Source organism: Seriola lalandi, unplaced genomic scaffold, assembly GCF_002814215.2.
Source record: "Seriola lalandi dorsalis isolate HSWRI2012SDOR001 ecotype SW California unplaced genomic scaffold, Sedor1 jcf7180002054351, whole genome shotgun sequence".
NCBI lineage: Eukaryota > Metazoa > Chordata > Actinopteri > Carangiformes > Carangidae > Seriola > Seriola lalandi.
Genome location: NW_019524904.1, coordinates 553763 through 569992, shown reverse-complemented (window position 1 = coordinate 569992; position 16230 = coordinate 553763). Strand labels below are relative to the sequence as shown.

The window sequence follows — 16230 nt, the reverse complement described above, 5'->3', positions numbered from 1 at the left end:
AAAAAAAAAAAAAAAAAAAAAAAAAAAAAACACACCTAAGAAAATTTAAGGGAGGAGGAAAAACAAAAATCCCAGACAAATACCAGGCAGCAATAATAAGCATTAGGGGTTGTGCTGAAATACAGGGAGGGTGGGTAAGCAGGGCTAAATATCATTCTTTTTCCACATTACAGTGCCCTAACCCCCCACACTCCAAATCCAAATACATTCTTGAGACTTAGGCCTAGGTGCTGAGGAAACAAAAAATAATGGCTGAAAAAAATAAATAAATAAATTTAAAAAAAAAAAATAATAATAATAATGATCTGAGTAGGATGAAAACCTGTTCTGGCACAGGCTTATAAATGCAGTGGATACAAAAAAAAAAAAAAAGTTTATTCATCATCAAAATTAATTACCATCTACATTTGCCTTGAACACTGAGGGTAAAAAGGTTCAGTCACATTTCATTGTGGCTAATCACATTGCACTAATCACCTCGGCTGCCCTGACACCTGCGGCCTTGCTTGCACTGCAGCTGGATATCGTGCACTCAGTGGCACCATCTGTAAACTGAAGGGGGATTACCAGGCCCTTTGGCCTTTTCCTGGGTTACGGAGCCTGAGGCGGAGTTTTGGCAGGCCCGCGGTCATCGTCTTACTGGACAAGAATTTCCACTTGGCAGCCTGGTATGCTAACAGTTGTATGAAACACATGTGTGGCTACCAGGGGACGCAGTGGTGAGATCACGCCTTCTTCCTACTTTCCGAGAGACCAGAAAGCAGCTCTAATACTCATGGCCAGATCTATCTATATTTTACTTTCTCCTGCAGAAGCAAGGAAAACGGCAGTTAACTATTTTGCTACTTCTTGCAAAACCAATATGACACAACTGTTATCATCACAAGCCTATGGTGTAACTGATGATGCAGGCAGACCAGACGGACACAGATAACAGACGCAGTGAGCAGAGCAAAGTAGTGATTCTATTTTTGATTACGTTTGCACAGCTATTGCTACAATAATCAAAAGTCAGCGGGGTGAAATTATACATGAAGGCAGGGTGTAGTCCTCAGGACAGCACTGGGAGGAGGATGGTGTATATGTGTGTGTGCTTGTGCGTGTTTGTTTTCTGGCGCGGAACATGACTAATGTGTCACAACGCCATACTGAATCTGTTACCACAGATAAATTGTTACTGAAAGACGTCCGTGACTCAAGGAGTGCAGACAAATTTCACGGTAGTGCTGAGAGTCCATCTTCAAATTGCTTCCAGGTAGACCCTGTTATTAGTCACACCACTGTACATAACTACAGACTCCAGACTGGGTGTTAAGAGCCGATGTCTGTAGGTGGAGGTTAGGTGTAGTTATGCCTCTGTGCAGCCTTAATAACTCAAGGGAGAACTGCCAAAAAGACACAAGAAAAACACGTCTATATATCTGTAAATCTATACATAAATTTTACATAAAGATGAAACTGTTAAATTTGAAAATAAAGCAAAACCTGGGTTACATCAGCACAAACATCTCACCCCTCTTTAATGTTTCAAATAATCCAAAAGTTACACAGACAGAATCTAGATCCACAAGAGCTAAAATATCACATGTGCATGTTGGGGGGAGAAAAAAAAAAAAAAAAAACATGTTCGTGCAGGTGCAAGCCCCAGGATATTTCTTGTGCACAGTTGGAAATGACCTAGTTAGCTCCAAACAAAGGTTAGAGGTCAACCCTGCATAAATAAAATATCTTTTAGCTCCAGCTGAGAATGGACACAACTGATAGATTACATTTTAATCGCACTGGCCAGGTAATGTGGCCCTTATCAGTTTCCCCGTCAGGGATTTTATTTGCTGCTTCCTGCTAGTCACACGAACACTTTGCATTAAAAAAGCACAGAGCCCAAGACCACTGCATTTGACTAGATGCTCAATCTAAATCAAGGCAATAAAAGGAAGTTGGGATTTGCCTGTACAGCCATAGGAAGATGATACTAGGAGAAGATAAGGGGGTGTTACTGAGGGCATCTGCTTCTCTAAGGACCCATCTGTCATGCTGTTGTAGGCTAATTGCTGAGAATTCACTTGTTTGGCCGAGTAGAAGGAGAACAGCGAGTATGTGCTTCCTTTTACAGCTTAGCAGAAGCTCTTATCAAGCATGGTGCTGCGCAGAGCAAGGCCAGTGTTTGCCGTGTTAGATATTCAACACACTCTCACTCCACTGTTGACTCCACTGTCAACTGACTTCGGCGAGCACTTCCTTGACATTCTGCCAAGTTTTTTTTCTGCCAGGTTTGTGAGTTCAGTGACGCTGAAGGGACAATCCTTGAACCTTTAAATATGCTGACCTCTACAAGGCATGTCCGGTGGCATTCTGCTGCCGACCAGAGGCTGAATGTTTGACTGTAAACAAGAGGAGGACATTTCTGGCATAAGGAGTGTAGTGTACCTGGAGTAATAGGTGCACAATGACACACCCTATATTAAAAACAAGTATGTAGAAAAGCTGAATACACCGAGCTATTCAACACAACACGAGATCATACAACCATTCTTTAACCTGAAGAAATTCCATATAATTTAGATCTATTTGTAGAAACAGCTGACTGAATTTAGTAAAATGTTTATAAAATGATGTTTACATAAATAAAGCTAGGCTAAGTTTTGTCTTGAGACAAGTGCAAAGAACAGTGGATTTGGTTTAAAAGCATTTTTGCAATGACTGAGCAGTCTGAGGTCAAGCACTTCAGACAGGACAAAGCTGTTGTGAGAGACGTCACTGGTTGTTATGAGACAGTCCATCTCACCAGCAGCACACAGTAACGTCCAGACTTGCCACCTTTACCACAACGCGACCATGTGATGACCAGCGGAATTGGATTAAACAGTAAGTAAGTAGTCAGTAACTAGTAGAATGTGCAAATTTGTGCCCAAATACCGGATCAGGAAAAGGGAGGTAACAGTAGTTGGCAGAAGACAAAAAACCCCCCCAGCGGCTCCCCCAACTCCTACCTGGGGGAAGCACAATCCTCGCCTCATATGTGTTCATTCCACCTGGAGGTTACCCTAAATACTACCAACTGCATGAAAATTACATGAGAATATGCACATGTGGCAGCTCAGCGCTTCCTCCGAAACCCACAAACCATGCCACTTCTCGGCTGTAAGGGTTACGAGACAGGAAGAGAATTTAAAAAGTACGGCACACTGGAAATTTTTTTTTTCTCTCCACCGACGTCACATGCTTTTTCCTGTGCATTTCCTCAGAGAGGGATGCTGAAGTAGGAAATCGTCTCGCTTCAGATTGCAATAAATCACTGCGAACAATGACGAGGACCTAAGACACATGTGTTTAAATCCTCCGAGGGAAAAGTCTTCACTTTTTGTTTACAGATGAGGCGCAGCGGGAGGAGGAGAAGAAAGTGCTGGGGAGTTTGTTCGGCTACCAATGACAGACAGGAACTGGTTTTGTTTTTTAACTCTGGCCTCCCCGCGCTGGCTGGCTGTCCATTGTCTGCCAGGGCCCTTTCGACCCCTTGGCTTCCCTCCATTCCAGGGCTCTTCCTCTGTGGACGACAACACCCCGCGTCAGGCTGTCTGACAGTGCCTGAACATCCCCCTACTTGAACAGAGCGTGATCACTTGAACAAGTTCAGCAGCAGTGAAATTGGCCTGCTAGCTGACTAAAGGAAAACCCCCCAATATTTTCGAGCCGAGCACAACACATCTCTCTCACATCCTAACTACATTTTTAACCAAGCTGCCTTAATTATGTGCATAATATGTAGCACGGTCATGTCACTGTAGTAACAGTGTAACTTTCAGTCTGACAACAACGTGCCACTCGTATTCATCAGACATGTGGCGCCATGCAGCAACCCTCAGCCATATGGTTTAGTATGAGAGACTTACACATCAAATGTAATGGCACCACATGTCTTCAGAAAGAGTGAATCAAACAAACTAAAGGGAACGTACACAAAAGTAGGCTGGCGTATTCTTCAATGGGGATGGGTTGGGACTAAAGCGTCAACAACAAGCTGCTAACATGGCTATATGATGACTGCACAGGAAACGTGCACAACTCTTTCAACTTCAGCCATCTGAGTCATCCAAAGCAGCCATCAGTCTCTGTGAAGCAGCTCCATTTGGTTTTTACTGCTCTGGACAGTGCAGGGTTACTGTCAGAGGCTACGCCAACTACAACCTGTCCTCATAGTAAAGCAAACAGGTGGTTGTCTCAGTTCCAACAGTCTATCAATATGTGTATCTGTGCATCACTGCAGCAACACTGGAATGATTTGCTGACTCTCCCAAGGTCCCGCTCCAACATTTCCAACCAATAAACGTTTTTTTGCTGACACTAATTTCACAGTTGACCCATTTCTTTCTTAACCTCTATTCTGGTGATCCAAATTTAAAGCACATTTTTTCATGTACAAGTATATGTGGCTGGGATTCCCCTTGAATCAATAGGAAAAGATTTCCATATCTCTGTTTTGATGCCTGTACTTTTGTGATAAAGCAGTGAAGCTGCACGTGTCATGGGCATACATCTAAAGTAATAATTATCTGTTGAAGCAGGTGCAAAAGTTATACTGAGAAATAATTTAAATTTTCAATAGTGATGCCGATACCACACCTGAGTTTCAGGTATCAGAACCAAAAGGACACTTTACTACAAGGAATATCAACATTTTTACCCCCAAAACATTTTTCATGAACAAAAGTTCCAAAAAGTTCTTAAATATTAGATGTTTTAACAAAAACATCCACTTATTATTAATATTAATTAATTATTAACTTTTCCTAAATTAACAGCCCCAAAACTGAACAGAATATACAGCAGGGACTAACAGATCAAAAAAACGTAAAGAAAATTACAAAGGTGACCAGACATGTGATGCAAGCTTTCTGTTGTTGACAGTCTTCAGTTTTCAGGTTTGATACCCAGCCCTAATCATGGCATGAAAAAAAATTACTAACACAAACACGTTTTGTTCTTCAAAGAAAGTTATTACTTTCAGAGAGCTACCAAAACCATTCAAATCTGATAGAGACCATTAGATAAGTCAATTAATCAATTAGTAACTATTTTGATGGCAATAATGACCATTTCCAGCTTGTCAATTGGGAAACCCTCTGGGATCTTGCGATGACCTTTTGTGATTTGTTGACATTTTGTAGACTGAATGTATCTATTAATTGAGAAAAAAATAAATTAATCAGTAATGAAAATAATCGTTTGCAGGCCTACAAACCATTCAAATCAATAGACAAGGGGAGCTGTGCAGTAGATGTTTCCACTGTTCTCTGCTACTAACGTGTTTACAGCGCTGGCTACAATTCAACAAGCCCAGACCAATGCTCACTTCCTCTTGAGCAATTCTTAACGGCAGAAGTCGCAGGAAAGCAAAGATGAGTAGAGAGCAAAGAGAAAACACCTTACGCCTAAGAGACATTGACAACTCTCCTACCAATCTCTTAATTATGATTATGTCTTATTGCTTTTCTGGTGAGGCAACACTGAGCAGTGGTTTGGAGAAAAGAAGCGGGAGATGGAAAAGAAGGAGCAAGGTACAGAGACTGCCAGAAAGTCCAACAGACAGACCCCGCACAATGATTCAGCTTCCTCCCCAACTTCTCACTTCCTCTCTGGCCTGCACTCCTCCAAAGTTCTCGGAGAAATGTGGCTCAAATTAGAGTTTCCGCTCACTGGGGAGGCTGAGAAACAGGAAAACAGAGGGAGGAGATAGAGGAGACTAACAGCTCTCCGTTTACACAAGCTAAAGGTTTGTTAGCTCATCTCTGTGTTTTTCTCACTATCTGGATCCTTTAGACTGCAAACAGGCCGGTCGGTGGATTTACACACACACACACACACAGACATACATACATATACATACACACACACACACACACACACACACACACACACACACACACACACACACAAGTACGGAAGATAGAGAGAGACAGGAGATAACACTCAACAGTTACAAGGTGAGATTACAGCATGGGTGTGCGCCAGGGGCTTTTGAAAAAGTGTGTCAGTGTGGCTGTAAAGTATCCACAGCCCACAGAGCCGCCTGGGTAATGACATTCCTCTGATAACCGAGCGAGGTGCAGGAGATGGGAGCCCAGGTCCCATCAATCAGCAGAGACCCCTTCCTCCTCCCAGCACAATGACTACAGTGTTCTACATGAGCACCCCGCGTCCCTTCAACTGTAGCTCATGACTGGCGGTGGGGGGACCCTCCCTGAATGAGCTCGCCCTGAGGGTAGCATAAAGGAAAACAGACTTTGGCTATGTCTTGAGATATTCCTACACAGGGTGGAGAGGGGGTCTCCTAGCATGATAATGTAATTCACTGAGTTGCAGCCCACTCACTAGGGCAAAATGCTAGAAAGAAATGAAGTAGGATTACTGCGTGTGTGTGTGTGTGTGTGTGTGTTTAAAAGAAAGAGACAGGGAAGGATTGCTGAGTCAATTACAGGCTTCAGCTCAGCAGTAGGCTTTTCAAAAGCATATCCACCCAGTCTTTGCAGCCACTCACACAGACACAGCCTCAAAAAGCTGTTAAGACACCTTCTCCCTGTCTCTGCCAACACAACATGTTAGCACAAAAGTCAGTTTCCGCCAGCTCTAAATATGACACATCATTTGGCTAAACTAAAGCTGAAACCAACTAACGAAAAAATCAGAGAAGGAAGAGGAAAAAAAACACACACACACACACAAAAAAAAAAAAACTGACAGCCGCTCCAGTACAGCCAGAGAGAGAAAAAAGAACCGCTCAAACTTCAGACAAAAGCTCTTTTCACCACTTGTAAAACAACACACAAGTCAGAACAACTTTAAGCCGCTGCAGAAGACAAGGAAAGTTAAAAACTCACGAAAGAAATGTTTGAATAGGTTAGCCATGTCCATTTTGGGCTCGCTGTCTCTCCCTCTCTCTGTCTCTTTCTCGGCCCCTGCTCTCTTCCCACTGCAGCTGTAGAGTTATTCCATTGGAACACCCAGAGAGCTGGGCGGACAGTGGAGCAGGGCGGCCCACTCCTTGACCATGTGGTCAGGCTTAGCCAATGAGAGTGCAGGACAGAGAGGCCTCCAGTCCAGCTCTGGAAGGCAGAATACAGAGGCCTCATGGAGAGGGAAAGAAGAAGGGAGGGGGCTTGAAGCTTAGATTGAGAGAGAGAGAGAGAGAGAGAGAGAGAGAAAAAGAGAGAGCGAGAGAGAGAGAGAGAGAGAGAGCGAGACAGAGAGAGCGAGACAGAGAGAGAGAGAAAAGAGATGAAAGAAGAGAGAAATAGGGAAAGTGTAGCAGCTATTTTAACAGAACTGTGTCAGATTGAAACTTATAAGAGGGTAAGAAAAGACATTGTATAGGCATCTGTGCGGACACTGCAAAGGCTGAGTGAGTCAGTCAGTGAGTGCTCAGTGTCACATGACTGCAGTTGTTTGTAGAGACACACTCATAACTTTAAAACAAACCCAGGAAACATGAGTCCTCACACACAGCAATGCACAAGCACTCGCACAGCGAAGCACAGCCATCTGCAGACAGATCATACACTCACACATTCTTTCAAACGATGACACCACTCCACACCCAGCAACAGACTTGTGTAAAAAAGAGAGAGATAGAATTTTCCTCCCACATAACATATGTCAGTGTGGTCTTCAGGCTGCCTCTCTCATTGCTCTCCTACATACTGTATATGTACAAGAAAAACATAACCACCCACAACCTCCCAGTTAAAACGCCCTAAATCTACTGATAGATCATAAACTACAACACGTGAAGGTGAAGTATTTACAAGCGTTGTATGATTGTATTAGTGTTTAACAAGGCTTGGTTTCGCCTTAACTCGTGTTTTACAGGATATGTGTGAGTGAGACCTGAGCCTGTGTGTCGGCGCTCGTGTGTCATTCGTGCAGCTGTTCACCTGAGGTTATTTGATCAATGGATGTAGTGGCAGGTGGGAAGTTGTTGGGAGGCTCATGGCTGTGGAGCATGACCACACACGCTCCCACCCAACCACAAACACACACACACACTCATACATGCATATACACCACACATAACGGACAGATACATAAACTTCCACACTTGAGGGCAAAACAGACTAAAAGTGGAGCAGGTAAACACTTTATACGCTTGAGTCAAGTGATAAATACAAGAAGTCTTGTGGAAATGAATATCAGTTTTATCAGAGACATGACTGAAAGCTGACATTAATGAGGAGAGTATAAAATCTATCAAGAGACCTCTTCCTGTTGCCTTTTCAGAGTATTTTAGCGCAGAGATCTCCGAATGTTACCAGCTTCTTCTAACCACAACCCTAGCAGACACTTAAAAAAAACAGCTAACAGGAAGACACAGTTCCCGTGTCCAACAGATAAGTGTTTTGCAAACACTGCAGTGTGCGATACAGTTATAAATTCATGAAACACTTCTGGTGAGAATGCCCCTCCCGTTCTTTCAGGCCTTTGTGGATTGAAAAGCCACTTTGGGGCCCCGGAGCTTCCTCGCATAGGTCACCCTATGCAGGAGCTTGTTGTCATCACCACATCAAAGATGAGCAGAGGAGATAAGGCTATCTCTTTTGTCAGTCTCACAAGTGTGGTTTGATGTTATGTTGTTGTCAAATGGGCCCATAAACAGAAGATGCTGGCCTCAGCTTTATAGTTCCGCCTCACAATAAATTGGATAAAACTACAATGACTTGAAGAACTAGATTCATATCACAACTACAACAAACCCACTGCCATTACAAAACAGGTCATCACCATTTACTGTCAATATCATGCAGGCCTGCTTTAAGTCTCCACAGTGGCAAATATTTGTGGACAAGCTTTAACCAAATCTAATGAATATCAGGGCCAAACAAACATGACTGAAGTATACAAGCAAACATATCTATCCCATCATGCTCTTAATTGAGGCAATGATGACCTGCAAAACACAGGTTGGAAATTACAGAATGAGAAGCATCAGAAACTAAAAACATCTTCACATTTTATACAAACACATAAGAGAAATGATCAAACAGTGAAATCATAGGCAAAAGGAATCTCTCCGGCTCTCTGGCTGTGATCCAGGATGGATGCCAGTGGTCAGCGAGTGCATCCCAAATTATCATGAATGTCTGTCATCAACAAGAATTAAGCTAAGACAAATGGTAACCTTGGCTTACATACAAAGTTACGTTTGCCTTGCTCCTGGCAGCACAAAGCCCTTGGCAAATGGCAGTTCCCAGAAATATTACTGTTGTGTTGACAGGGGAGACAACACCTGTGGCTGTATCAATTCTGGTTGTGATAAAAGAGGAGGAAGAAATCCTCTGTTGCGATTGCTTACACACGAACTGAAAGTGGAGATATTTTGATTTGTTAACACAAAACAAATTAGCTAGTTTTCTTAAGTGCTGCAGTTGTGAAGCAACAAGTATATTACTGCCTTACCTGAGCAAATGATTCAAGGTAAAATGGAAAAACTCACCTTACACGAGACACTAAACTATAGACACTTCTGCCAGACACTGAACTTTCACTTCAAGTGCATGGTGTGAAAAAAATATCTTACAGAATATTAACCAATCAGACATGAGCCTGAAATATCTTTCTGAGGAGGCTGTCATACAGTACATTATATACCACAACGATGTGGTTAAAAACAAATAAGAGGTAGAGCTGGCCTAGATAAAAGGTGTCATACTAGTTTGTTTCCGTTAACTAATAACCAACTGTGCATGAAACTCAGAGTAAGTCAGCCTCCAGACAAAAAGACGTTATGAGCGAGTGAACATATCTAAATGTCTTGAGTACAAATATCTTTCACTGGAATCTTGTGAGCTAAATATATAAAAATAAACAAGGACTTTTAACGTTAACATTTTTTCTGGCCAGTGATTAATAAACTGTCAAAAGTAGAATTCAACATCGACTTGTAAACTTGAAGAAACCATAACTAATTGTTTTACCAAGTGTGTCTTTGAGATTCTTGACAATAGAAGCTTTTCTGGCACTGTTTTTCCTCTCCACATAGTTGGACGGCACAAAGCCTGTTTTGTTGGTGGCATTTCGAACCCTCCACCAGGACTTGGAGTCGTCAAGGAGCCAGAGGCGCTCGTTTTTCTTGATGTCCAGCTCCTGGTCCTGCTGGGCCATGTAGTCAAACTTGGCGATGACAATCACCTCTTCCGTCATCTTGCACTAGGTACACTGATGGAGAGAGAGGACGACAAAAAGACATCAGAGAGGCTAGAATTAATATTTTACATTACGGGCAATTTCAGGTGATTGAGCAGCATGAAGTTTCCTCCACACAATGAAATCTGGGCCAATGTTGGCCAGTGTGCAGCAGTAGCAGTGGTGATAAGGTTAGTTTCAATTTCTATCACCTAGAATGACAAAGACAACAGAATGGCACACTTTCTACTGTTGTAAAACAATGCAGGGTTTCCCCAAGGAAACTAGTTAGTGTAGGTGGTTTTTCATGTTCTTTTGCAATAATGACAAGTCAGAAAGCATTTAATTACAGAAACAAAACTAAGATATTAACTAAACTATGGATTAAGACTTTCTGGACTGTGTCTGCACACCCTTATTACACATTTTATTCTTCAGCTATGCCATTTGCTCAAGACCCAATGATTAGGTAAGAGACACACCAAAAGCAAATTTAGAAACTGGGTTTGGAGATAGATAGCTGTACCTGTACTGCATCAAAGCTGAGAACTTCAAGGGCTGTGATACGTCTCTGTTGACCTAGAAACAGAAAACAGACAATGCAAAGGAATTAAGAGGATGTCTTGATAATACCCAGAATCTTGTATCTGTAGCATTTTTGTGTCTTCACTGTTAAAAACAACCAAACCACTGTCCATGCTGTAATGTCCTAATAGTATGTTCATGCCAAGATATGGACAGTATTATCCAAATATAATATGACTAGGCCAGAACTCTGACGAAATGCCAGCCTCTATTTCCACAGTTTAGTCTCTTCAGATATAATTCTCCCCCACCACCAATTGTATTCTTGAAATAACAGATATAAATGACTATTCTTTTCAGTCTTCAATATTGACGGTTGCCAGAGAGTATAGCGCTAATCTCTCAGTATCCACATTCTTCATAAATTTACAGAGGGGATGATTTCCTCTCAGCAGCAGTCCAACGATTGTCTATTGTGTTAGGCATCAAACATGAACCTGGGAGCCAGGAAAATGGCAAAGATTACTGTAACAGGGAAGTAAAGAAAAGGGGCACTGTGCGTTGGCAGTGTGGCTATGTCAAGGAGTTAAACTGTAACTGAGCACTAATGATGTAGGATATTATTTTAAATTTAGCAATGACCTATAAATATACCCCAAGTGTGCAGCCTATACAAATGCTCTGATTATCTGAACTGCATTACAAGCATAACTCCACTGCTGCAGCTTTTCACAAGAACTTTCAAGTTCCCCAGGCTATCTAAAATAATGACTTGGAGGTACTGCGATCCACAAGCAAAATTTGTTCATGTTCAACAATGAGCACATTCACAACAACTGGTCTTATGACCCATCTAGCCATCAGCACAGTCAGGCTACGCTTAGGCTAATACTGCAGATACTTGGGTCAGCACTAAGGGAGCGAGGCACTACTGAAGCGGCTGCTTCGCTGCTCTGATGTCATAGAAGTGAATGGAGTTTCACCTTTCCCCCTCTGACTGACTTCAGCGACCAGACACTGACCTCATTGATTGAGAGCTCTTGGTTCTTATTTGAAGCAGTGGTGTCTAGGTTTCAGCTGCAGCTGGCCTTGAGATAGGCCCAGAACCTGATCTTAGGCAAACATAAGGATGATAGGGAGGCCAAGCTAACTTTTCAGCAGCACCAAAAGGAGAATAAGAGTGGAATAAACAATACATAAGCATAAGCTTAGAGCTGGGAAGAAGCGTTTTCTAGAAGAAAGTTAAGATGTTGATGAGATGGTTCGTCATTTCATAAAACAAATGTAGACAGTGGATGATAGTGCCACATCTCATATCCCCTATTTATGGATAAGACCATGACAAGTGTAGGGCCCTGAGCTAAAATGTGTAATGAAAAGACCCACTGCATTTCATATAACAAGTTATAAGGAGAAGACACCTGTGGTCTGGGCTGTAATTCCCCATGTGGGGTGTTGTTCACTTAATTCACCAAAAAACATTACAGTGTATACCGTGGCTTTATCTCATGGCATGTTATTGCCTGCTCCTTTTCCATCTCTAATTAAATTAATGAACACTAGGAGACATGTTAGGGAGCAGCACACAAAAACAAAGGGCTGATTTACTCTCCTCGAAGCTGCCTCTTTCACCCAGACAAAGGCAACAATCTCTCTACTCCCTGGGCTGGACTGGATAACTGTCTGCCAAAGAGGCTGAGAAGTGTATATGTGCTCCGTCTCCATTTACAACATCCCTCCCCGACTATCTTTTTTCCCCCGCTCTCTACTCTCCCTAAGAGTGCATGATAGAATCACCAGTGTAGTACTGTCCCTTTCCCAGCCATGTCCTGTTTTCAGAAAACAGACTGCATCCCAGTCTCACTTCTTTTAGCTGCCATCACCCCCCATGTCTAAGGTGGCTGAGCACCAAGTGCACATTAACACCGCAGTGACTTACGACGGTGCAGATGTGAGGGAGGATCAAAAAGTTAGGCGACAGATGCTCTGAGCTAATCGCGCAGCTGCAGACTGAGCCAAGGCCGCTCGCCACTCCAAAGCACTAAACACGAGGTCAGACAGGTCAAACTGCTCAAATGGTGTCACATTCACGTCCACTGTGGATCTCTGTTTACACTGCTGCCAGGCAGAATTAACAGGTAGTCCAATTCAACACCATTCCCACAGCGCTCAATGGTCTTATTTAGAGCAGAGAGGGGCCTCTCCAGGATTGATGCAGTTGATGATTTGGTAATATTTTGTGGAAAATATTGCCACATATGTAATGATGTCATGTATCACTGCTTAAGAACCTATGACCTTTATAATGAGTGTCTGCTTATATAGATGTTTTGAAGAAATGACTTCTTCTAAAAATAAGGGTACCAGACATAAAGGAAAAACAGGATCTGTAAGCACAAGCTTTGTGGTTGTCAACAAGGGCAACCAGACTGTATGGAATGGTAGACAGCTGGTCAAATCTGGTGGCCAGTGGTAACGGGAGGGTTTTCCCAGCTCACTGTGGCTACTACTAAAATCCACTTCTCCCTCACAATATTTAAAACTGATCTGCTGACAGAAAAGCAACAAGAAGACTGTCGATTCTAAATATTTTGCTTTTAACTGAACAAAAATGAAGGAAATGTAAGGCAGTGTCTCCTGTAGCTGCTTCACAATAAAAAGGTTTCCAGTAGTGCACCAGCAGTCTAAAGCAGCGGCAGCAGAAGGTATTCCATTTGCATTAATACTGTTTCAACACCAGCTGATTTCATTACAGCTCCTATAACACAGCAAATGAGTGGCCCTCCCGCTGATCACTATGGTAGGGGAATTTAATAGAAATATATTTGTAAAGGGCTGCAACTAATACTTATTTTCACTATCAATTTAATTTTGGAGTATACTTTATCAGATTAATCAATCAGTCGTTAGGTCTACTATCATATACCATCACAATTTATCAAAACTCAACATGAAATTTTCATATTTCTTGTTTTTCCTGATCAACAGTTCAAAACCAAAGCTGGAACTTTGTCTTGTAAACAATGAATTGATTTGCTTGCGATTAATTTTTTTGCTGACCAAATAATCATTTGAGCCTAATATTATGTTTTATCTGCAAAAATGACTCCATGCTAAAAACCCTTCAATTCACTGGTACCACAAGAGTGAGGTCTGTGTGTGAGAATGATAATATCATAAAACAGAATAGGTTCACAAATTGTGGGTGAGCCTCTTTGTGTCATGCAAATATGTAGCACTGTAAACTACTAAATACCAAACTGATAAAGTGCATCCATCTTATCTACTGCATAGAGGCGGTTGTGGGGCAGTGACAGGTCAACCACTGTTACAATCAGTAACCCACTCATGTTCTCAAGAGCGTCAACACTGGTCACAACTGTTCCCCTCAGTAGAAAGCCACTAATCCTAATCTGGAACTGTTTTTTCTAGTTAGATTTTCAGAAAATACATCTATACTTGTTAATAGAATTTTTAGAGGCAGCACTGCAACACTGTAGCCCACAAACCACAACAACTGCACATCAGTGTTGTAACAGAGATGCAGAGTGCAACTTTGTGAGTTCTTATTTTACTATGAAACAGTGACATAAATTCACCACATCCTGCAGTCTACAGCTGCTGCCACACACACACACACACAAACACAAACACACACACACACACACACACACACACACCTAGTCAAAGAGCACACCCAGTGGCCCATCTGGTAATGCAATATACAGGGACGCTATACTTGAGATATGCAAGAGAAGGAAAGAGTTGGAATAGTATGCGTGTTCAGCAAGGATTCTTGTGAATGGTCGTGATTTTATTTACCAGACTGACATGAGAGGTTCTTGCTAAGAATGAAGTCACAACAACTGGATACTATATAATCTAAACAAGCCTAAGAGAACTATTGTGGATCCTTGTCTCTCTTCACTGTGAGAGCAAATAATGTACCACTGCTCGGCAGGATTGCTGAGGCACTGAGACAGCAACAGCATGAGCTCACAGAGGCAGACAGAGTAACCTAATCCCTGTGACAGCCTTCTAAAATCACAGGGCTCTGCTGCCTTCTGGAATGTGCTCTGTATGCTCACTGCTCACTCAGCCCCTCTGGCACGGCTGCACTTCCTCCAACTTACACCAAAACTTACATTTTAGCCACAGGGCAGGTCTACTTCACAAATGGACAGTGCAGGACAACGACGGACTGATGAATACACGCTTGTGCTCTTTTTTTTTTCCACATCGAACCACGGCAACTAATACCCATGAGACTGCATCTCATCCCAGCTGTCCTACATTCTCTCAAAACAAAACAGCAGCATAGCAGCAAAGGGTCATGGGAGACTTGGCAGGCCAGCTGTGAGACAGGAAGTGTGGACACAAGGGTGACCGGATGATGGGAAAGTGATGCAATCTGACAGAGTGCAGGCTTGACCCCTGAGTTCAGATGAGTTTGGATAACTTATCTTTGCATTGATACATGTAATGCATCTCATTTAAGAGATGAGAGTTCAAGTCCAGGAGCAGTTTAAACTTTAACACCAGTGGTGCTGGGAGGACAGATGCTATTCTACATTAGAAAACTATATGATTCCTGTATCATATTAAAATTTAATTAAGGACAGTGGAGCCTCCAGTGTTTTGGGCTCACCATATAGTCTCATGACTGTGTGAAAGCAGTTGGTTATCCACCCCTCGGGATCACCCTCAGCAGTTGGGAATGGCCTAAAATAGATCATGGCTCATGTCCTTTGAGAACTGCCAGAGATTTTCTCTCATAGCAACAACCAACACCAAAAAGTTTCAAGCTTTCTTTAAGGCCAACTTCACATCAAAAGGCTCCCTCTACACTCAAAACAAATCTGTGAGAAGCGTACACAAATGTCCCCTTTTGAAATATGTTGCATAGCAATTTAGACACAAGATGCAAAGGCTCTAGCCAGGCCACTCTAACATACTATACAGATAAATTATTTTAAAAAGACAAGACATTTATGAAGCAAAGGGAAATCTCATCCAAAAAAATATGTATAACCTAATGCCTCCTTTGTAGTTCTAGAGCTAAGTGTGCTCAACTTTAATCACAGACTATTCCTTATAAAAATCTTTGGGATTGAGTTTAACTAATTTAGTAGTACGGTAGATTTGAGCATCCACACATATAAGAGGATGTACTAAATACAAGCAATAATTAAACATTGACCACCATATAGATAAGGCAAATAAACAAAAATAACTCAAACGGTTTCCACTTCCCCATTTTCACTTCTAACTGTATTGTGGTTGCGTATTCCCCACTTCACAAGCCTCAGGCCCAATGTTACTGTCGAGCTCAGAGAGAGATAGCATCGGAAAACTGACTAGCCATTTTTGCAGCTGGAAAAGAGAGTGAGATGCCTCACAACATGAAGAAGCTGATCAAAATCCAATTTTAGCAAAATGTCTGTGGACTTACAAATGTCAAATGCAGTCATCCAAAAGGTCTTTTTCTCTGTAGAATAAACAAAGTTTTGACTTTATAACATATTAAAGCAG

General features: G+C 42.1%; 1 protein-coding gene across 2 annotated transcripts in view; it reads right to left on the bottom strand.

Annotated features, from left to right (window-relative positions):
• nck1b (NCK adaptor protein 1b) overlaps positions 1 to 16230 on the bottom strand; it is a 27455-nt gene that overhangs the window by 5518 nt on the left and 5707 nt on the right. Inside the window, exons 2-3 of one of the 2 annotated variants that reach the window (XM_023407874.2) lie at positions 10700 to 10752; positions 9966 to 10206 (exon numbers count right to left, since the gene is read on the bottom strand). In XM_023407874.2, the coding sequence (XP_023263642.1) occupies positions 9966 to 10191 (226 nt within the window). In that variant the 5' untranslated portion in view covers positions 10192 to 10206; positions 10700 to 10752. Of the gene's footprint in view, positions 1 to 6875; positions 6988 to 9965; positions 10207 to 10699; positions 10753 to 16230 lie in introns of those variants that run through there. The other variant, XM_023407876.2, reaches the window with a different exon arrangement.